Source organism: Lontra canadensis, unplaced genomic scaffold (assembly GCF_010015895.1).
Source record: "Lontra canadensis isolate GAN:19392208 unplaced genomic scaffold, GSC_riverotter_1.0 scaffold83, whole genome shotgun sequence".
In the NCBI taxonomy this organism is placed as follows: Eukaryota; Metazoa; Chordata; class Mammalia; order Carnivora; family Mustelidae; genus Lontra; species Lontra canadensis.
Genome location: NW_022631077.1, coordinates 9,095,402 through 9,119,039, shown reverse-complemented (window position 1 = coordinate 9,119,039; position 23,638 = coordinate 9,095,402). Strand labels below are relative to the sequence as shown.

Here is a 23,638-nt window from a genome sequence, read left to right as displayed (position 1 = left end):
ACTACATTTTCTTTCTCAGTGCTGGACAGCACTAAAGTGAAAGCAGCTTTCATAGTCCCTGACTTCCCTTTAAATGAAAGCATTATGGAATTTTCAGCAGTGAACATTATCCGGTTCCTACTTTGAACCCCATCTCCAAGGAAATGAGAGAATCTAAGGTAAAAGTCCTGTTCAAGGCAAAAAGGTTCCAATCCTAAATATTTCACTCCAACAACCTGTGTTCCATCATTGAGTAGTAAATGATCAATGACAACTAATGATGGTAACAGTACCTTCACTGACATCATTATTAAAATCTACCTACTATTTTATATCCAAATATATGCATATAAAATATCTGCACAGATAAATTAGTGTTAAAAATTAAAAACTCAACATCTACAAATGTCCTTTCTTCTGAAATCTATATAATTGTTCTCAAGAGTAGAAACCTGAACATCCTGACTATACATTAAAAACACATGTCTGAATACATGTTATGGAAAACTTCAGAACTAATCTCACCCCCCCAAAAAAAAAAAAAAAAAAAACCCCACAAACTTAGAGTGCTTTTGTTATTGTTGAATCTAATTAGACTTAAAGGAGACCACTGAATACTAAATTCAGGTATTTACTAAATAGTGTTGATTTCTACTTGTCAAACAGCCCTAACAAACCAACAGGATAGTTTTTCTCTGCTCACTGTCTATTAGGAAGTTGAAACATTTTCAATTAAAGCCTTCATTTTTCCTGTAGACTTCAACATGTGTGGCCCAAACTGGAAAAGAAACAAAAGTATAAACAGATATTGGTTCAGGTAAAAGTAATGATACCCTCCCCTCCTATGGATCAAAGGTCTGGGTAGGTTCTGCATGAAAAACCAAGCAGCTAGATAATAGTAAAACCATGAACTGAACATGACACATTAACAAGGAAAGCAAATTACTTCCTAGAAAACTATAACCATCTTAGCAAGACCATAAACTTTAGTCCAATTTTACTTCTCTGAGTAAAAGAATGAAGTATGAGGTTTCCTTTTTTCAATGTCTAAAGAGTTTCAAAGATGCTACAATTTCTAAGATACCTGCTTCTCTAGAATGGATAAGCACATATACCACATTACAGTCAAGGAAATGTATAAATTAATATTTGAGTTTCCATAAAATATGCTCAATCTCCCCTATGACATGAAACATCCTGCAAGGAAGGTCCACGTTGAATCTCACCCACATCAGACTACTTTCACAAGGCCCCCTAAAGGAAAATGATATTTACTTTTTGAATTCTCCTCCACAACATACATACTGTCCTAAGATATAAATTTTAGTATAATGAATTTCGCTTCATTATGCTTACACAGAAATCAAGCACAGCATGGAAAATTTAACACTGGAGATGCTAAGCAGTGAAGCCAAGAGTTGGCTTTTGCTTCCCTTTTTATGCTCTTCTATAAATCTACTCGTGGGTAGGGGCTAAATCCCATAGCACATCCTTCTGAATTTTGCTAAGGCCACAGCTCAGTGTCACAAAATACAGGTGGCTCAGTAATGGAGTAAACTGCCATGTTGTGCGAGGGAAGAGGTGACCCAATACTCACCAACACTGTTTCTGAGGTGGCGTCCGATGCAGGTTTGGGAATTCCTTTTTCAATTTCACCTTGACTATCGCTTCGATATCGATAAGCAAATTTCTTTTTCAGAGCCTCTGCTATGAGGGCAGCTGGGTCAGTAGCATCCACCGTTTTGGGCTTTATATCCTGTTCTGACCTTAAGGAAGTGAACAGAAACCAAGGGGACATTTCAGTATGCTGGCATCCTTCCGAGAAGTCCACTGTGTGCCTGCACATGCTTGATGGCACATCTCTAGCATCACAGATCCCCAATGAAGTTACTGACAAACACTGAGAGAAGTGAGACAGAAACCCTAGATTTAAGGCTCAGTAAAAGAACACAAAGATGCCCAAGGAATAGCTACTCAATTCAACTCAAGAGCACACACTGTGCTCTCCCTTCAGGGCAATTACAGTTCCATTCTCTCAAAGCCTAGTGATCACCACAGTGCGCATACAACACAGCTTTACTGAATGAAGGACTGGACAATAACAAAGGCTTTACATAAAAGAACTTTAAATGTAATGGGGGAAAGACAAAGTGTAACCTAGAGATGATTGCTCATTTCTTAGATAAAAACTAAGAATTTTTTTTTTTAAACTAAAAACTAGAACTATTCATGGTAATCGTTATAAAACAAAGTTCTCAAGGAGTCTAGTACTTTGTTTTACAAAACACAACAAAAATAAAGAAGTGTGAGAGAAGGTAAACATATTCTCACCTTTTTACTGACCGAAGTTTTACACTGTTCATATCTTTAAGGATCTCTAGCATATTTGGCATATCGGGTTTCTTTGGACTGCTCTTAACCAAAGTCTTCCCAGCACAGGCTTTTTTCTCTCTTCGCTCTTTTATCAGGTCAATAGCGGATGATACACTTTGGTGGAGCCCTGATGGGGGAAGGGGTGGGGGAGGTGGGGGAGGTGGGGGCGGCGGCGGCGGCGGTGGTGGAATAGAGGATGGTGGTGTAGTAACAGATGTGGCAGGATCTAAGTCACCTACAGAAATAAGGAAAAATCAATTTAATCTTGATGGTAACAGGCAAATAAAATACTTTTAACAGGGGCGCCTGGGTGGCTCAGTGGGTTAAAGCCTCTGCCTTCAGCTCAGGTCATGATCCCAGGGTCCTGGGATCGAGCCCTGTGTCAGGCTCTCTGCTCAGCGGGGAGCCTGCTTTCCCTTCCTCTCTCTCTGCCTGCCTCTCTGCCTACTTGTGATCTCTGTCAAATAAATAAAAAATCTTAAAAAAAAAATCTTAAAAAAAAAATAAAACACTTTTAACAGCAAAATTATGTTAAGGATTTTTGTATACCTGAAATCAATATGCTTGAAAGAAACCTCAGTTAAGGGAGTAAAGGAAGTTTCGGTTACTTGGTTAGAATCTTGAATACCTGCATCTAATCCCAAACTCTCCAGGTGGAAAAGTTCCACTTAACAGGGGTGTTTTTGTGATCTCAAATGTTCAAGCCTGGCTATTGCTCACTCTCTGACTACTTTTAGATAAAATATGAAACAGTGTGCACTATATAAACATCTTCAACATAGTCTGACAATTCAGTGCTGTATTTGAAAAAACTGGTAAATTTGTGATTCATTTTAGGAATATATATATGTAAGACTTACTGGGCATTTAAAGTTTTAAGGCTTATTATTCAACAAATTTCTGAAAGAAGAAAAAGTGTTACTTTTCAAAACAGTAACCAAGGTAAGACTTAAAGTGATAACAAAATAAGGATGTAAAAATTCATCTTTCTGCATAACTAGAGGACACAGTTGTTCACTGGTTGAACTGTATTGATTAGGGGGAGCTCAATGCAAAATTTTTACTCAAGGGTTTTTGACTGTAAATAGAACATTTAATGACATAAATCTCCATACTGCCTCACTACAGCAGTTTTCATAGTCTGCCAGAAGAGGGAGGTAAAGCAAAAGAGAAATGCAATTTAAAAGTTAAAAGCAAAGGCAGGACTTCTGGATTTCAAAAAGTTACATGCAAATTTCATTTAAGTAACCAATTACTTCTTAAGCACTCAGTGCCCAGAGTGCATCTGCTCTCTGTCCATCTTGGCAGTACACAGGCTGGATGAGGTTTCTGTGTTGGATTACATTAAACTCTAGGAGCATAAGTGGCTCAGAAGCAGAGTAACTGTCCTTATCCTTTAACCTTTAGAATTGGCTAATTCTGAGTCTAGCCAGGCCTCCGGAACACCACTAGGAAAAACAACTACTACTTGCCAACAGGTTAATGGGCTAGGATTTCAAGGCTATGATTTCTTCTCCAAAGTAACAATGCACACAAAGAAAAGCAAACAGTACTAAACCAGGAGTCACAGGACCTGAATTCAGTTTCTACTCTGGGCAAGAGGAAGACAAATGATTATTAAGTAGCTACCATGTGCTAAAGGCATTGTATATAATTTCCACATTTACTATCACAACTCCACCATATAGGTACTATTGGCCCATTTTAGAGCAGAAGAGGGAGGGAGAAAGGCCTAGGACTTGTCTTACAATATGCAGGTAAGTAACAGCACTCAACCCTGTCAGGGCTCTTTTGAGATTACTCCACGGCTGATAAAATTGGTGCCATTATCACAGACAAAAATTTCCCCAAGTGCATTCACATAGCAGCAATTCAACTGTATGAATTTCAGTATTTTCCCAAATTCATTCTCTCTGATAGCATCAAAATTGCTCAAAACCAACAAAAACCACTTAAACTTGACTGGGTCCTAGACTAAACCATGGAGAAGACTGATCTTTGGTTTTTTAACAACCCCAGGGCTATTATTTGCTAATACATTTTAAAATTAGTGGCATTCTCCTGATTTCCAGTTCACTGGTTAAATGTATGATTTACAGACCTGTAATGAGATTTTGCTGTTCTTGCAGGGTTACAATTTTGGCAATCTGAGCTCTGAGAGCAGCAAGTTCATTTTCAAGGGCACAGATCTTCTGCAATGCTTCCTCATTTGCTAGTGCTGTCTTCTGTTGAGGATCTTCTGGAGACAGGTTTGGTAAGGAAAACTGCCTGCTTGGCGGCTTCTCAAAGAAAGGAAGGTCATCCTGGAGAGGTTGCCTTGATCTGACCTCTGTCCTGCAAGAAAGAAAAAAGGATGGCTAGATCACAGGGTTTGTAAGGAAATATAAAGATCATTACCAATTAATCAGAACATGGTATCTGAGAAATACTTTGCAGACTGACCTTACATAAATCCCCTCCCGTAAGTTTCAAAACAACAAAGTACTTATCAACCTGATGCAGGTACATACCAAGCCAGGTTTCTTACTGCCATCATTCTTAATTTCTACATAATATGCACAAACCTACATTGTCAGGAGCATCACAGATTCCAACAATGTTTTTGCTAATCCATGTTTTGAGTAGGTTTGAACTAAGGTGAAGAAACTCTTAATGTTCTTAAAAATGGTAAACTAATTACTGGTTTCATTTGACAACAAAATCAAATGAGTAATTCAGTAGCCTTTTGCCAGGATCTTGGGCTTCTGCATTTCAAAGTCAGTGTTTTCCACGTATGATAAAATACAAGAAATTTCAAGACATAGTGTTAACAATATGGCCCAAACACAGCATCAGAAACTGAAAAGGAGGGACAAGAATGAACTGAACCCATGAAGTAACTACATACACAGTCTCATTTTTTCACCTGGGTTTAAAGAATTTTACTAAGCACTGCTCCATAGTTACAAATATAAGTCTTTTGAGGCTGAGAATAGAATTCAGATTTCTTTTCAACCATCAATTTATACGCTCAGCTGTTTCATCCTATTTTTCTACAATTGGGTTTTCTGGGCCTTTAAGCCCTTTGTTCTTCCAGCTTTACTGAAGTAAAATTGACAGTTGTATTTTATTTACCTAAGGTGTACAGTATGATGATCTGAGTACACATTTTGAAATAATCACCACAATCAAGTTAATGAACATATCCCCGGTTCCCTCAGTTTCATGTGGTCACGTGACTGAGTTCTAGCTAACAAGATGTAGGCAGATGTTGATAGGAGAGGACTCCATGAGAAAGTCCTTTCATCTCTTGCCCCACCCCCATTCCTTGCTCCTGAGTCTTGAGTACAAGGTGATGACTGGACTTGAGAGTCCCAGACAGCCAAAGGCTAACCTGGGCGTAGAAGCCAATGCTAAGGATGGCAGAGAGCCTATCTGGGTCCCTGTGAACACTGTAGAGCCACTGTCCGTTTCAGACTATCTACTCGATATTTTTGATTTGAGAGAAATAAACTTCCATCTTGTAGAAGGCGCCATTATTTGGGGCTTCTCTGTTACATGTACTCAAACCTAATCCTGTTATAAAACCATCATTAAATTCTATTTTAATTTTCCTTTACCTGGATATTGGTATTTTATTTTTGCTTGACAAGTGTTATAATTCTTCATTCTACCTTGTGTTCTAAATGAAGGAATTCTTGGACCTTTAGCTTTTGGTATTCCCTGAATTCGGAAGTTTTTCTTCATTATTTAATTTTGCTTATGCTCTCTTAATTAATTTACCAGACATGGAGGATGTCTGTAAACTTTTTTCCCCGTAATATTATTAAACAAAAATATCTGGAGACTAAATAGCTCAGTTGTCCCCTAGCCTTAGCTTAACTAGCAAGAAACTTTAAAAATACTAACTTTAGGGACGCCTGGGTGGCTCAGTCATTAAAGCATCAGCCTTCAGCTCAGGTCATGATCCCAGGGCCCTGGGATTGATTGAGCCCTGCACTGGGCTCCCTGCTCTTTTGGAAGCCTGCCTCGCCCTCTCCCACTCCCCCTGCTTGTGTTCCCTCTCTGTCAAATAAATAAATAAAATCTTTAAAAAAAAAGACTGACTTTATTAATTTTAAGTTGGGTATCTGTGGGATAGAGAAATAGGTTTGGCTTACAAAGCTTTAATCACCATTCCGCTGCTTACCTCCACACTGGGAAGAAACAGGTGATGAAATTTCTTTAAAAGTACATGAAAACTAAAGAATGGTAAAAACTTCTTTAAGGAATAGTACCTATATTCTGATTACATACATTAGTATGTTCTTTGAAAGATTACATGTTATATAAGTTATAGATTAGATGCATGTGCTCTAATCACCTGCAATAAAGAAAATTTTAATAGGGCACTGTCATTTTTTTTTAAAGATTTATTTCTTTGCAAAAGGGCATGCACACACTTTGCTTTAAAAAAATGAACCCAGGGGCACCCGGGTGGCTCAGTGGATTAAAGGCTCTGCCTTCGGCTCAGGTCATGGTCCTGGGGTCCTGGGATCGAGCCCCGCATCGGGCTCTCTGCTCCGCGGGGAGCCTGCTTCCTCCTCTCTCTGCCTGCCTCTCTGCCTACTTGTGATCTCTGTCAAATAAATAAGATCTTTAAAAAAATAATAAAATTAAAAAATTAAAAAATATTAAAAATAAATAAAAATTAAAAAATGAACCCAAAAGAATGAATCTTTTTGTATCTGGGGATAGGAGAATGATGGTTTGTTTTCCTATTATGTATGAACATAGAAATTTCTTCAAGTCTATATTGTAACAGCAAATAAATTCTGGATACCAGAATCTCTAGTGTCACTCATCAAAAAATGATGTTATAATACTGCTTATTCAAAAACTAGTGGATTTTTTTTAAGTTTTAAGTAATCTCGATATACAACAAGGGCGCAAACTCATGACCCCAAGTTCAAGAGTTGCATGCTCTTCCAACAGAGCCGGCCAAATGCCCCCTAGTGGTCACTTTAGTAGACAATATTTTCCCACTTAAAATTCTACAGATTTCAGGATCCAAAAGTTTTAAATAACTGTAAGTTTGTCTTAAAAATGTTACCATTCAAGTAAGCTGAAGTTCAAATCCCATGAACATTTACTCTTCAATATCCAGAATTAGAACAAGATAATATGACAATTTGGATTAAGAGATCAACTAATCAACTATAAATCATGTTTGAACAGCTTACTTCAAAATCTTCTTGCCAAAATGAATTGAGAGAATTAATGAATATTGAACAGCAACTGCAATGTTAAAAAAAAGAAGGTACTGCATCTCCCCAAAACTCCTACAGATCAGTTTTTTCTTTTTGATTTTCTACTGAAAATTAAAGACAAAACACTCACTATTGTTAATCTTGAAAACAAGTGTGCCAGGATAACAGGGAAAAAGTTTAGTCCATTAGGAAAATAATTTAAGTAACAGTGTCAGATCATCTGTATTTTTGTCTATCCTATTTTTATTTCCTTATGTGAAATAATACTGTTAATGGTTATGACCATACACAGTAATTGTAGTAAATGTCGAACTTTAAATGTGGATTTTTAGAAGCTGAAAAAGGAAAGTAATCCTGAAATGATCATGTCTTCTCAAAGCCACAGAAAGATTTGACATTTATAGGAACGCAAGAACCAAAAACAAAAAAAGCCAAGACGTTATTCTGCAATATTCTTGTGTAATTCTTGTGGAAAATATTTAGATTTTATGAAATTCTCAGACATGTTCCTTCCTTTAAAAATGCATACACCCGGGTGCCTGAGTGGCTCAGTGGGTTGAGCCTCTGCCTTCAGCTCAGGTCATGATATCAGGGTCCTGGGATTGAGCCCCGCGTCGGGCTCTCTGCTTGGCGGGGAGCCTGCTTTCCCCCTTCTCTCTCTGCCTGCCTCTCTGCCTACTTGTGATCTCTATCTGTCAAATAAATAAATAAAATCTTAAAAAAAAAATGCATACACCCTTTCCCACAGACATGTCCTATAAGACATCTGACAAATAATTCATTCTCAGAACCAATGTGTTCTGTCATCCTTCAAAGGGCTAGTAAAAGCTACAATACAGAGGCAGAATTAATCCAAATGAAGAAAAATGATCTTTTCTAAAATCCGTATGTATAATTCTGAGAACTTTTAAAGAAACAAAGCAAATATAAAACAAAAACAACAAAAAGAAGGATCAAGTATGGATGTCCCAAAAGCAGAAGACAAATCATGATCATCTCTTAAAAACCATTTTCTGGAAGAAAAAAAAAAAAAACAAAAACATTTTCTGCATCCCAACTTCTACAGGTGAGATTTCTACCTTTTTTGAGTTTGGCTCCAAAATGCCTTATGGCAAGCTCCTGTTCAGAGTGGCACTGCACAAGAGTTTTCTAGCTCTCTTATATCTTAGATGATATTATCAAGGGCAGCCACTTTTGGAGTACAACTTAGATAAATACGAAGGGCTTTTTAAGCTCGCTAACCATTTCAAAGAAAATTCTAAATTAAATATAATGTACCTCTGAAGTCCTTTCTATCACACAGTTAATGAAAAATCAAAATCTGAGTTCATTTTAAATTAGCCATTGCCCTATGAAAGATGATATTCCTAGGATGACTGTTACTAACTCTCCCACACCTTTTTAGTTTAGAGAACAGCCCAGAAAGATAAAAATATACTCTCTTTTCAACAGGATCCAGGGAGGGGGGAAAAGCAGCAATTCAGTTCCCTGAAAACAAAGTCTCTTTTCAAAGCGCATAAGTAGCTGAATAGACAACTGGACAGGGAAATTATTTTCAGAGGCAAGTAATCCATTAAAGGATCTATAGTGGGGAGTAAGGCAGGACTTTTCTAAGGCTACAGATCCAGATGACCACTGCATTAGCTGTTTTAGACTCTGTTCTTGTTTTGGCATTTTAAAAGCTGGACCTTCCTAAAAGTGATTATTTAATAAGAATAACATTAAATCCATGTATTTAATGCAGTACTGACTGCAGTATCTTATTGATGTATATTATCAATTAACATCTACTGTCAATTAATTAAAATTAAAATAGGAATGAGAATAACTGCTTTTTGATGTGCTGTGAATAGGAAAAGGTCTTGCTCCAGTCTACGGAGTTTCCTGGTCTACCCTCACATCTGTGGAGCTGTGGCAAACCAGCCAGCTTGCATGCTGAGTCATCTCCTTTGGAATCTTGTTAATCAAGGTCCTCCTCTATGAGGTCAGAGTTCCTCCCCAAAACTCCTTGAACAGCGCATTCCATTCTATACTCACATTGAAATTTGAAAAATTAAACTGGATATCTTCAGTCAAATCCTCAATCTCACTTTGCTATCTTTATATCGCAGATTTTTATAAATATGTTCATCTTGGTCATTAGATTACAATCAATCTGGTAAGCAAAGGGGCTACCTTTAATACTTTCAAGTCCTATGAACCTATAAATTTGCATTTGCTGCATACTCATTTTGATATGTATGTGGCACTCAGAATCAAGAAGGTACAATTAGATTAATATATTGAACTTGAAATATTCCAATATTCCTTAAATATTCTTCTACTCTAAAAGCTATCAAATACTTGATGACAATGTCTATGTTGTCTACTAAGAAGCCACAGAGATTATAGTCTTTAATTTCATCACACATAATACAAATGCTATGCTGTGTACATATCTAAAGATACACATTCTCCTTAGGCTACTACTATGAAAGAAAACAAATGGATTATCTTTTTTTTTTTTTAAGATTTTATTTATTTATTTGACAGACATGACCTGAGCGGAAGGCAGAGGCTTAACCCACTGAGCCACCCAGGCGCCCCAAATGGATTATCTTAAAACAAGATTGTCAATTATATTGATCCTTTCAAAGAATCTCAATGCTGCTTATAATTCTTTCCAATTTTGAGGCCATTCTGCTAATTCAAAGGGAAATGAAAATGTGTATAGAAGAGAAAAAAATGAGGCCTTACTCTGCATGCTACAGTGCTAAGTTGTGATAAGTTCTTTCATGTTATCTTCTAAAATTCTCAAGACAGGTTTGTTTTTTAAGATTTTATTTACTTGACAGAGAGAGAGCACTAACAGGGGGAGAGGCAGAGGGAGAGGAGGAAGGAGAAGCAGGCTCCGCACTGAGCAGGGAGCCCAATGCCATGCAGGTTCTATCCCAGGAGCCTGGGATCATGACCCGAGGCAAAGGCAGACACTTAACCAACTGAGCCACCCAAGTGCCCCTCAACACAAGTATTAATTCTTCTAATATAAAGAAAAAAAACTGAAGTTCTCAGCATTTGAAAAAAATCATTTGTACAATAACTCTGAAGGGCTCTTATATAGCTATTTTCCCAGAGAAAATACTGTGACAGTTTAATGGTTAATAGAAGTGTCATTAAGATAAATTTGAAGGGAGAAAGAAGAAACAAGTATCTCCAATAGCTCTGGCTTTCAAACAAATACAAATATGAGAGAGAAACACTCAAACTGAAATATACAAGTTCTTGAATCTACTCTCATTCATATTGTCTTTAAGATTTAAGTTACAAGGGACAGGCTGGCTCAGTTGGTGGAGCATGTGACTCCTGATCTTGGGGTAGTAAGTTTAAGCCCCACACAGGGTATAGAGATTACCTAAAAATTAAATCTTAAAAAAAAAAAAAAAAAAAAAGATTTAAAGTTATGCTTTAAAAAAAATTTTTTTTAATTTTTTTATTATTTATTTGACAGAGATCACAAGCAGGCAGAGAAGCAGGTAGAGAGAGAGGAGGAAGCAGGCTCCCCGCTTGAGCAGAGAGCCCGATACGGGGCTCCATCCCAGGACCCTGGGACCATGACCTGAGCCAAAGGCAGAGGCTTAACCCACTGAGCCACCCAGGTACCCCTAAAAAAAATTTTTATTACATAATCTCCATCTATAATTTGTAAATAATCAATACAAAGGGCAATATAGCACCATACTCAAAAGAAAAAGTCTGTCCAATTTTCCTAATCATGTAGGCCGTATCACTAACCCTGTAACCATGGCCATGGGCACTTCACTACCTTTGCAACTCCCTCCCTCTAGAGCACCACTCAAATCCAGCTGGGTTTCCTCTGTTTCCTTCTTACTTTGTTCAAGTTCAGGTTACCTTTACCTAGAGTACTTCCAGGCACCTTTTCAAAGACCCTTTATCCAATTATTTTCAACATCACAGGCCAAATCCATTATTCAGATCCATTATGCCAATTCAGTTACTATTATCACAATCCCCATTAACAGCTACCCCATGTCATATCCTCTACAAACATGACATTTTTGTTAAAAGTCCTTTAGAGACTTCTCTTTCCGGGAGGATAGAGTAGACTAGTTTTCCCTATTCTTCCTCTAACTAAAACTAAAACCCCTAGACATTATACATAAAACAAATGTAGATGACTGAAAGCTGGGAAGAAGACAGAATGGCTGGGATTTTGGGAGTCAAAAAAAAAAAAAAAAATGTAGGAGTGAGTGCCCCAACTTTTTCTTTTGCTTCATATATCCCAGACTGGTTGCTGGAGTAATGGGTAACCCAGAAATGTCAGCAGATGCAGGGGAAAAAAAGCCCAACAAAAGCCTGCTCTCCCAGCCAAAGGACCAAGAAAAGGGTAGGCTCCCAAGAGAGAGAAGTTATGTAAAAATAACTTCTCTAGGAGCACCTGGGTAGCACAGTTAAGTGTCTGCCTTTGGCTCAGGTCATGATCCCAGGGTTCTAGAACTGAGCCCTGTGTCAGGCTCCCTGCTCAGTAGGGAGTCTGCTTCTCCCTCTTCCTCTACCTCCTACTTGTGTTCGGTCTTTCTCTAATAAATTAATAAAATCTTTTAAAATAATAGTAATAAAATAACTGCTCTACTCCAAACATCACAGAAAGCACTGTGGCCCCACTCTTACCATGCAACAAAGGCTAACTTCCATCCTTACTAGGCTGTAAAGCGGTACCTCATACTCTGCAGGATGCTGTCACAGAAAGCAGGGAGAAGGAACGTCACAAGGGCATCCCACCCCTCATAGTATAGTGGAGATAATGTGGGGAGCCTCAAATTACACCCCATTCAGCAATAATGAGGCACTCACATCTGCCTGCTGGGATGGTGTCACAAGAGGCCTTGTGGAGAGCTGGAGCTCCCACCAACACCCTCAGGGGTGAATGGGAGGCGTAATGGGAAACCTGGATTTCTATTCCCACCTGGCAGAAGTAAGGTGGCACCTACTCTTTCCCAGCCAGACTGCTATTAGTGAAAAACAGCTAAAAGAACAGGTTTAGATCTAGAAAATATCTAGGTTTCAATCAAAAATCATTCTTTATACCAAGAAACCTAAAGAACATAAAATGAATGAAAAAGACAACAGATGCCAACTCTGAGAAGATAGAGATGTTAAAATCTGACATAAAGAAGCTATGATAAAAAGGTTTCAATGAAAAATTACCAGCACTCCTGAAACAGTCTCAGCAAAGCAAAAGAAAATATAAGTGAGAACCAAGTAACGATTTTAGAACTAAAAAGTAAAATAACTGAAAACACAGTGGATAGATCAAAAACAGAATGGTGAAGACAGAGGAAAGCATCACTGAATCTGGAGACAGAACAAGAAAAATTAACCAATTTGAAAAGCAAAGAGCAAACAGACTAGGAAAAACTGAAGAGTCTCAGTAACCTGTATGACTATAAAAGATCTAATATTTGGTTTATCAGGGTCCCAGAAGGAAAGGAGAAAAAGGGCCAGGCTGAAAAAGTACTTAAAAAAATAATGGGCAGGGATGCCTGGGTGGCTCAGTCGGTTAAGCCGCTGCCTTCAGCTCAGGTCATGATCCCAGGGTCTTGGGATCTAGTCCCACATTGGGCTCCTTGCTCAGCAGGGAGCCTCTGCCTCTGCCTGCCACTCTGCCTGCTCGTGTTCTCTCTCTCTGACAAATAAATAAATAAAATCTTAAAAAAAAAAAAAAGGAAAGAAAAAGAAATAATGGGCAGACAACTTAAAGAAAATATTTACAGAAATGACAAAAGACATAAACTTGGAAATTCAAGAAACTGAGTGAACCCAAAACAAGATAAACACAAAGAAATAAATGCCAAGAAACACCTTACCCAAACTTCTGAAAACCAAAGACAAAGGAGAAATTTTTAAAGCAACTAGAAAGAAAGGGCACCCTACTTATAGGGGAAAACTTCTTTGAATGACAAAGGATTTCTCACCTGAAACATGGAGGCTTCCAGAAACTGGCACATTTTTCAAGTGCTCAAAGAAAATAACTGTGAACTCATAACCTCATAATCCAGCAAATATATCCCTCAAAATTGGGGAAATCAAGAATTCTCAAATGAAAGGAAAAAAAAAAAAAAAAAACCCTAAAAAAAAACTAGAGCAAGCAAACCCAACCTAAAATAATAGCTGAAGGAGCTCTCTAAACAGAAAGAAAGCAATATAAGGAGAAACCGCATCAGGCAGAAAGAAAAACTCAGCAAATGTGGGTAAACAGACTTATTTTCTTCTCTTTCTAAATCATTTGAAGGAAATATACTGTTGAAGGAAATATACTGAAATTATAAACATGGGAGGGTACAGGGACATAAAGGAGAAGACTAACTGGTAAAATGACAATACCAGTAGAATGTCATTAAGTTAGGTATATACAATGTAATAGTTAGATCAACCACCAAAAGAACTTTACAAAGAGAGACACTTAAAAACAGATAAATCAAAAATGGATTCCAAAAAAATGTTTAAGTACTCCACAGAAAAGTATAAAAAAAGGGAACAGAAGAGAAAAAATGTAGACTTATATTCTAACATAAAAATTACATAAACATAAATGGTTTTTATATATACCAATTAAAAGAGAGATTGGCAGAGTGGAGTAAAAAATTTTGACCCAACAGAATGCCGTCTACAAGAAACTCGCTTCAAATGTAATGACACAGGGTGAAAGTATACAAACAGAAAAAGAAAATGATCTGGAATAGAGAGGGACATTAAATAACAGTGAAATGATAAGACACAGCATTTCTAATGTGTACTCACCAAACACACTTCAAAATGTTTTTTTCAAAAACCAAAAACTATTAAAACAGAAAGGAGACACACACACACACCCACAAATATAGTTGGATCTCACCACCCCCTTTTCAACTGTAAGAACAGACAATGAGGAAGGATAGAAAAAAATTCAACAACGGATCTATTTGACATTTACAGGATATGCCATGCATAATACACTTCTTTTTTTCAAGTAACCAGAGAATATAAACAAAAATGGCCCATATCTGGGACCACTGAAATAAAAAATTCAACAAATTTAAAATGGAAGTATACAGCATGTGTTCTCTGGCCACAATAGAATCAAACTAGAACTAAATAACGGAGTAACAGCAAAATTTCCAAATATCTGGAAACCGAACAAACTTCAAAATAATTCATAGATCAAAGAAGACATCTCAAGGGAAATTTAAAAGAAAATACAGTGAACGGATTTTTAAAAACATACTGAATATACTGAAACTTGTAGGGTGCAGCTAAAGCAATGCTGAGAGGGAGATTTATAGCACTAAAATGGTTTTACAGTAGTCTCCCCTTATCCATGGAGAAATATGTTCCAAGACCTCCATGTAAGCCTGAAACTCTGGAGAGTACTGGATGCTATATATAGTATGTTCTTGCCTATACATATATATCAATGATAAAGTTCAATAAGTTAGGCACAGTAAAACAGTAAAAATAACTAATAATAAAACAGAACAATTATAACAATGTGCTGTAATAAAGGTTACATGAATGTTATCTCACAAAATGTCTTATTGTGAGGCACCTGGGTGGCTCAGTGAGTTAAAGCTTCTGCCTTCGGCTCAGATCATGATCCCAGAGTCCTGGGATTGAGCTTTCTTCTCAGCAGGCAGCTTGTTTCCCCCACACCTGCCTGCCTCTCTGCTTACTTGTGATCTCTGTCAAATAAATAAATAAAATACTTTAAAAAAAAATGTCTTACTGTACTGTACTCACCCTTATTGTGGTAACAGATGATAAAATGCCTACATAAAATGAAGTGAGGTAAATGTAGAATTAATGTAGAATTATGCTATTACTGACATTCTGACAATATGTCAGAAGGAGGATCATATGCTTCTGGACCACAGTTGACTGTAGGTAACTGAAATTGTGGAAAGTGAAAATGAAGATATGGTGGGACTACTGTATTAGAAAAAAGGAAAAGCCTCAAATTAATAAAGTAAGCTCCCACTTTAAAAACCTAGAAAAATAAGAGCAAAACAAACTCAAAACAACCAGAAGAAAATAGGAGAAATCAACAAAATTGAAAACAGAAAAATGAAAAGAGATTCTTTGAAAAGATGATTCTTTGAAAAGATGAACTTTGAAAAGATGAATAGAACTTACTAAAAAAAAAAAGAGAAGATACAAATTAATTAGTATCAAGAATGAAACCGAGGATACAACTACACATCTTGTAAACATCAAGATAAGGAAATGCTATGGATAATACCACACACATAAATCTGACCACTCAAATGAAATGGACCAATTCCCTGAGAGGCACAACCGAGATTTCATCCAAATGAAACTGACAGAACAGTTCTGTAACTTGGAGAAAAATGAATTCATAATTTTAAAACACACCAAGAACAAATCTCCAGGCCCAGATTTCACTGGAGAAAACTACAAAATATAAATCAAAGGAGCACACTTAAACGTAAAACAGAACTATTAAAAGAAAAAAAAACATGTCCCAACAAAACTGAGAAATCAGACAGGATATGCCAATCCTGTCCTCCACTGAAACAGATAATGAAAGAAATCATGCAAAATGGACCAGTTCAAGCCATAAGGCAAGTTCATGAGGGTTTCTTCCATTATAAGACAGGGATATATAGACATGTTACCAGAACAAATGAAGAATCAGGAAAATATCGAAAGCTTCAGACATATGCCTCAAACTCATTGGATGGGGCATACTGAAAGTAACCAAAGGACAGAAAAGAAAGATTCTGGATTGCTGCGAATTCCTGGGGACAGTCATGAGGAGAGACTGGCTACTTCAGGACTCCTCAAGGAGTAAATGAACTGGACACTGAAAATTTATTTACTGGGGCACCTGGGTGGCTCAGTGGGTTAAGCATCTGCCTTCGGCTCAGGTCATGATCCCAGGGTCCTGGAATCGAGTCCCATATCAGGCTTCCTGCTCCGCAGGGAGCCTGCTTCTTCCTCTGCCCCTCACCCCACTCAAGCTCTTTCTTTCTCTCTCTCTCTCAAATAAATAAATGAAATATTTAAAAAAAAGAAAAGGTGGGGCCAGCTTGTGGCCAACTGACAAGCTCAGATGAACCACAACATATCATTAAATTTCCAAAAGGCCATGAATTTAAATAACCCCTTAAACTGAAATTAAGCAATGTGAGGTTCTCTGTGACAGTGGAATGTTTGTCCCTTCACCATGTCATTATAATGTGCCTATTTTCTTGTATCACCCTAGGCTCCATGCTCTGTTTTTTTTTTTTTATATCACTGAATATATAAAAACACTAATTGAGGATAGCAGAGTAGCTAAATGCCTTTAAAGTTCTCTGGTTGTCTTTATTTTTCTCTTATGACAATGACCTTTTTTACTTTGATTGTTCACAGAAGTGTGACAGCGCCTGTCTTAAAAGTTCATGGCATTCCTTTGTAGAAATGAAGTAGCTTCTGTCTTTAACCAGTGATGATTTCAGACAGAAAAAAAAAAAAAAAAGCATGGAAACACCAATTTACCATCTTCGTGATTTTTTTTCAAACACATAATGCTTTCTTCAGACCCTGTTTAAGATTTGCCAAAAGCAGTGGAAATAGACTGTTTCTCTCAATAAATTAACATTTTGTTTCTTTTCATTTGTCTTAACCTAGCTTGCAATCTGACTCAAAAGAAAAGTAATTTTCCACAGGAAATAAATATTCTTTATGGTAGTTTACTCTTTATACTATTAATGGCCCGTGCTATACAGAAGGTGGTGTCTGGGAGGGAAAATTTGCCATCATTCCTCCTCATTCTTTTGGTTAGTCTAATAATTGAAGGACAGATTTTAAAAAGAGAGAGAACCTGCAGACTCTCACACTAGGCCCCAAGTTCTTACACTGACAGCAAAAGCATGACCCATAAAAGAAAAAAATTGCTAAATTGGACGTTAGCAAAATTAGAAGCTTTTGCTTTGGGAAAGACTGTTAAGTAGATGAACAGACAAGCTTTCACTTGTCCCCATATATGTGGGAGAAAGGTTTACAAACTACGTTATCTGACAAGGACTCATATCTAAAATAAATAAAGAACTCTTGGAGTAAACTCCAATTAGAAAATGGGGTAAGACATGAAGAGAACACTGTATCCAAAAGGATAATAAAGATGGCAGATAAACTCTTGAAAAGATGTTCAACATCATTAGCCATTAAGAAAACACAAATGAAAACCACAATGATACACACAACTTCACAACTACCAGATTGGCAAGAAAAGAAAAAAGAATGACAACACCGAAGACTGGTGAGGCTGGATCTGAATAAGCCACACATTACTAGTAGGAATGTAATTGTCAGTTTCTTAAAACGTAAACATGCAACTATAGTTGACTGAGATGACCCACGAATTGCACTTACAGGCACTCATCCCAGAGAAATAAAAATTTATGTTCACTCAAAATCTGGTTCACCAATGTTCATAGCAACTTTATTGACTTTTATCAATGTCAAATCCTGCTTGTGATATTGTACCAATTTTGCTGGATGCTGCCACTGGAAAAAAATTAGGTAAAGAGTACAGGAAATACAGAAAAGTCTCTGTAAAATTTCTTACAACTATATATGAAGAATCTACTACTATCTCAAGATAAAAAGTTTAAAAAAATAAAATGAACATCTTTAAAAAGAAAGGCTCTTTACCTGCTAATCCTGCAATACCTGGTCTGTGTTCATCTACAGCTATGTCCTCACTTCTACTTGTCATTCAAATCAAATTCCTTCTTTGCTCTTGGATTACTTGATTCTTATTTTATCCAGCTAAAACCATTCAAATGAAATTACTCTTGCTAAAGTCAATGACAATCTTCCAACTGCAAAACAAAATTGAAACTTGCTCGTTTTTTTAATTTACCTACCCTAGTATTTGACACTCATAATTAGTTCTCCCTTCCATGAAACCTTCCTACCTCTGCTGGTTGTCCTTCAGCTTCACTGTCCTCTCCTCTGAGAAGCCTTGCCAAACCTCTCTCATCCCACAGGGGCCTTCTGTATTTACTTAACAACTTTATAGTACTGACTTCCTTTTTAATCTCCTCTAGCACAAGAAACATTCCTGGAAATCAGTGTCTTGTTTTATCTCTGTATCTTTGAGGCCTAATAAGAATGAAGAGTTGAAATATGCTGCACGACTGTTCATAAGACTGAAGCATAGTCAATAATTCATTCAGACTCTTTCAAATAAATGGAAGCATCTAACTTACACAGTCTGTCCTTTGAAACAAAACTCATCTTGACTTAACTTTTAGGAAGCATTCTCCCGTAATTATACCAATTACCTACTAAGAATCACAAGTTCCTCTGCCCCAATAAAACCCCCGCCCCCCCAAAAATAAAAATTACTTATCTAAACACATTTATGATAGTTCCTTTTCGTTTAATATTAAACTCCTGAAGGGCTGGCAATTCTATGATTCATAGAGACTTAAGACAGTTACATGTCTCTAGGAACTCTACAAATACTGAGTCTTTAAAATGAACAGAAAATAAGACTGCTTGAGAAAAACAACGGGCTTAGTTACCAGAGATCAAATTACTAAAAGGAAATACTGCAAATATATCACCTTTTAAAATAATAAATACTGCATCCCAGCTGATAGCCTTCCAGACTTACCTTTGTCTTGTTGAACATTCTCCTTCTTCTTTGGCTACCCATCCAACATCTGCAAAAGACACCACTGCATCTTCTCCCAGATGGTTTGGGCTCCATTCTGTTGTAGGGCTGGTAAGCTGTAAGTTATAAGGGAAGTTCTTTGGTACCAAGATGTCAGAATAAAACTTAATCACCTAAAAGAAAATCATCAGCTCTGGTGTTAAAACCACATGGACAGTATCTATATTTACATTGAAGGTCCCCACAAAATGGACCATTAGTTATGTCACACAGTTGCCTAGGAATGTATAACAATCTCTGAATTATAATAAATGGGTATTATATAGATCTGTTAAAATGCTGAAAAAATATTTTTAAAAAATCCTTAAATCATGAATTTTTAAATAAAAGTATTAACTGTAAAAAACAAAAAATACTAATTGCAATAAGACAGAATTCCCTAGTTAACCTTAACCACAAAAATGAGAATATTCTGAAATTCTTGAAGTTCCTGAATTTACTTTAAAAAAAGGAAAGATAATTTAATTGAATTAAATTTGTCTTTTTATAAGTACAATGCCAATGAATATAATTTTAAAATTAAGTTACCAGATTAATACTTCCTAAAAATAAGTAACAGTAAGCTTTAAATAAATGAGAAAATGCAGACTTTGTAATTGAAGAAAAGTTAAAAAGGCCAAAGAGATTTACTTATTAATGCATTTATCAAAAATGTTCTCAAGGGGCGCTTGGGTGGCTCAGTTGGTTAAACATCTGCCTTTGGCTCAGGTCATGATCCCATGGTCTTGGGATAGAGCCCTGTTGGCCTCCCTGCTCAGCAGGGAGTCTGTTTTTCCTTCTTCCTCTGCCCCTTCCCCTTGCTTCATGCTCTCTCTCAAATAAATAAACAAAATCTTAAAAAAAAAAAAAAAAAAAGATTCTGCTATAACCCATGCTCTGTTTAAACCTTTTTTAATACTGTCATTGTCAGATCAAACTTTTGGAAGCTACACTTAAATGTAATGCTTTTTCCTCAAAGACAAAATATACCTTGCAAACACATTAATACTGAAAGAGTTAAAAATCAAAATGTCTTTAATATTATGAACAAAAATTTTAATCAAACATACTGGCTGCTGGTATGCACTAGCATACCAGCATTCTGAAATAACTACCTAACATTATCAACTTAATAAAGTAGCATTAGAAAACTGACATTTTAATAACATACTAAGAATATCAAGTTTTTAAAATGCCTGGGTGGCTCAGTGGGTTAAGGCCTCTCTGCCTTTGGCTCAGGTCATGATCGGGCTCTCTGCTCAGCAGAGAGCCTGCTTCCCCCCCCCCCCCCGTCTCTGCCTGCCTCTCTGCCTACTTGTGATCTCTGTCTGTCAAATAAATAAAATCTTTTTTAAAAAATGCCTTAAATTATGGCTTTTGGGGAGGACAAGATACAGGCAACAGGAAAAGGGTAAGCTTTAAAAGGGTAAATATTCAAGAATCTAATCCTGGGCAAAAACAAAAAATAATAATGGAATTAAAGTGAAAAGCCTTTCAAAATACAAATGTTTTAAAGCATGTAGTGGAATAACTGTGGCCATAAGAAAGGAAAAAAAAGAAGTAAACTCCTCAGGAAGTACACTGTCAAGGGATATGATCAAAGAAAAATCAAAAAGATTTTTCTACTTTTCCCCCTTACATTTTAGAAATTTATCCAAGTAAGTCAATAAACACAGATATTCAGTCAATGGGTATCTTATACAACTGAAATTAACTGGGCATCACATCTCTCAAGACACAGAGAAATCTGGTAATATTTCCATCCGTTACTGAAAACACAATAATGTATTAATATTCCCATAACATTGTAATAGGGAGAGTCCCAAGTGGGTTACATGGAGATCCTTAAACAAAAAAGGCCCCCAGTCCCATGGAAGTTCCTAGAAGATACAGTATTTAATGGGCTGTTTTGTAAAAGTGAAAGATCAAAAAAGTAAAACCTGAACGGTACCTTCCTAAGGTGCTAGACTTTATGAAGATCAATCTGATTGTAACTATTCTAAAAAATCTTATTGCAATACAGTTCTAGTTTGTAGGAAGTGAGGTATATTAAAACAAAATTAAGTTTTGACCTTAAAACTTCTTCCTTTCCCACAAGTTACAAAAATTGAAGTTTTCTTCCTAGATATTTCTGTTTACAAATGGAAGCAAAATGATACTTTTCTAAAAATAAATACTTAAAAATAGAAAAGTTGACCTATTTTGTGACAGCTTTTCAGAGTATTTATAACACAATTAAGGATTAAACGATGCAGCTCAATTTTACATTATGTAGTTGCTTTCTGCATAAACTTAAAAAACACAAACCAAAATTTTCCATGGATTTAGTTTAACAACATGTCTGTAACATGTGCTCAATGAGATGAAAACGTTGATCATACTGTTGACCATATCTGTATCATTTCTAATGGACATCCTACCCCACAAAACAAGGTCATCTTAGTATTTAAGTCATTTACCTACATTAAACAATGATTTATGCCATTTAAAAAAACAAAAACCTAACAGGGTCTCTGAGGAAACCAAACTCATCGAAAAGACAAGATAAAAGTGAAAAATAACAACACTAATCTTTTTTTAAAAAAGGCATTTCAGTTGCTGCTGAAACATGCACTGAACAACAAGCATGGAATGGGAAGGACAATTCACTCAGTAAAATACTAGTTAAGGAGACACCAGTGCAGGCAAGGGGGCTGATGGCATGGAATTGTTGGAAGGATGATTAGATGCCACTGACATGCATGGATGACCTAAGGGAAGTTTGAAAAAGACAAAGCCAACTTACTAAAAGTTCCAGCAAGGTCCTGTCTTACCATAGCTATTGTTAGTAAGGGAAGAAAAAAAAAAAAAAAAAAAACAATGAAGAGAACAGACAAAAAAATTTCTTCAAAGTCAAGGGCATAATAAAACTTAAAAGTAAAATTCACACATATTGATTTGTAAGTATCCAAAGTCCTTTCAGAAAGCATGAAAACCATTTCATCCCGAGCAAAAATCCAGTCATTGCATTGTATTTTTACTGATTTTAAGGAATTTAATTCAACATCTGATATAATTTAAATTATCCAAAATTCAATTATATTTCAAGAATTTTACTATAATAACTTTAGTTTTATATATTCTGATAATGTAAAACTGATTAATAGAACTCAAAGAAAAATACAAAGCTTGTATAAAAGTTGAAATATCTAAAATAAAATATTAGAAGAGCTAACTTTGTCCTAATGTGACTTTTCATAAAATAAACAGTTATTAGGAACCATGATTCTCTCAGTTTCTTGCCAAAAACTGTGTTAATAGTAATTAGACTTAGTCTATTTTACCAGCATTTGTTTATAGCCCAATGCAAATTATGTATTCTTAAAAGCAGCACAGCAAAATAATAATCTCCAGCTTTTACTTACAGATTAATTCTTTTTCTATCCTGCCATAATAAAAACAACTGAAAGCGAATTTCCATATTTTAATATAGTGACATACAATAAGCCAAGCAGATACCTGTGTAAACAACACTAAATCCAGTATTCTCATGCTTCTAAGTAGTATGGTCCCTTTTTAAAAACTGAGGATTTAGGGGCACCTGGATAGCTTGATTTCAGCTCAGGTCATCATCTCTGGGTGGTGAGATCAAGCCCTGCACTGGGCTCTGTGCTGAGTGTGGAGCCTGTCTGAGATTTCCCTCTCCCACTGCCACCCCCCAGGCCGTACTCTGTGCACATGCTCTCTTTTCCTCTCTCAAAAAAATAAATAAAATAAAAACAGAGCATTTATTTTTTTTAAACATTTTATTTATTTACTTGATAGAGATCACAAGTAGGCAGAGAGGCAGGCAGAGGCGGGGGGAGGGGTACTCCCCACTGAGCAGAGAGCCTGATGCGGGGCTGATCCCAGGATCATGACCTGAGCCAAAGGCAGAGGCCTTAACCCACTGAGCCACCCAGCGCCCCCCCAAAACTGAGCATTTATTAAACTTTCTATTCATGATTCTTAGAATGTGGAAGAGTAGGAAGAGAAGGTGGAGAGACCACAAATAAATGGAGGGAAATGTTCCTGTCAAAATAACCCAAGAAAGGGGGCATCTGGGTGGCTCAGTGGGTTAAAGCCTCTGCCTTCGGCTCAGGTCATGATCCCAGGGTCCTGGGATCATGCCCCACATTGGGCTCTCTGCTCAGCAGGGAGCCTGCTTCTTCCTCTCTCTCTGACACCTCTCTGCCTACTTGTGATCTCTGTCAAATACAAAGAATCTTTGGAAAAAAATAAATAAATAAATAACCCAAGATGGTAAGTAACAGGATCCCCATGGAGAAACTAGTCTTTAAGAAGTCAACTAGTGGGATGCCTGGGTGGCTCAGTTGGT

General features: G+C 36.7%; 1 protein-coding gene across 4 annotated transcripts in view; it reads right to left on the bottom strand.

The window, feature by feature from the left end:
* Positions 1 to 509: 509 nt before the first annotated feature.
* Positions 510 to 23,638, bottom strand: part of MTFR1 (mitochondrial fission regulator 1) — a 60,151-nt gene continuing 37,022 nt past the window's right edge. For all 4 annotated transcript variants that reach the window (XM_032882644.1, XM_032882645.1, XM_032882647.1 and 1 more), the window contains 5 exons: positions 19,243 to 19,358; positions 4,454 to 4,686; positions 2,311 to 2,587; positions 1,577 to 1,745; positions 510 to 757 (listed from right to left, as the gene is read on the bottom strand). In XM_032882644.1, the coding sequence (XP_032738535.1) occupies positions 689 to 757; positions 1,577 to 1,745; positions 2,311 to 2,587; positions 4,454 to 4,686; positions 19,243 to 19,358 (864 nt within the window). In that variant the 3' untranslated portion in view covers positions 510 to 688. The remainder of the gene's footprint in view (positions 758 to 1,576; positions 1,746 to 2,310; positions 2,588 to 4,453; positions 4,687 to 19,242; positions 19,359 to 23,638) is intronic.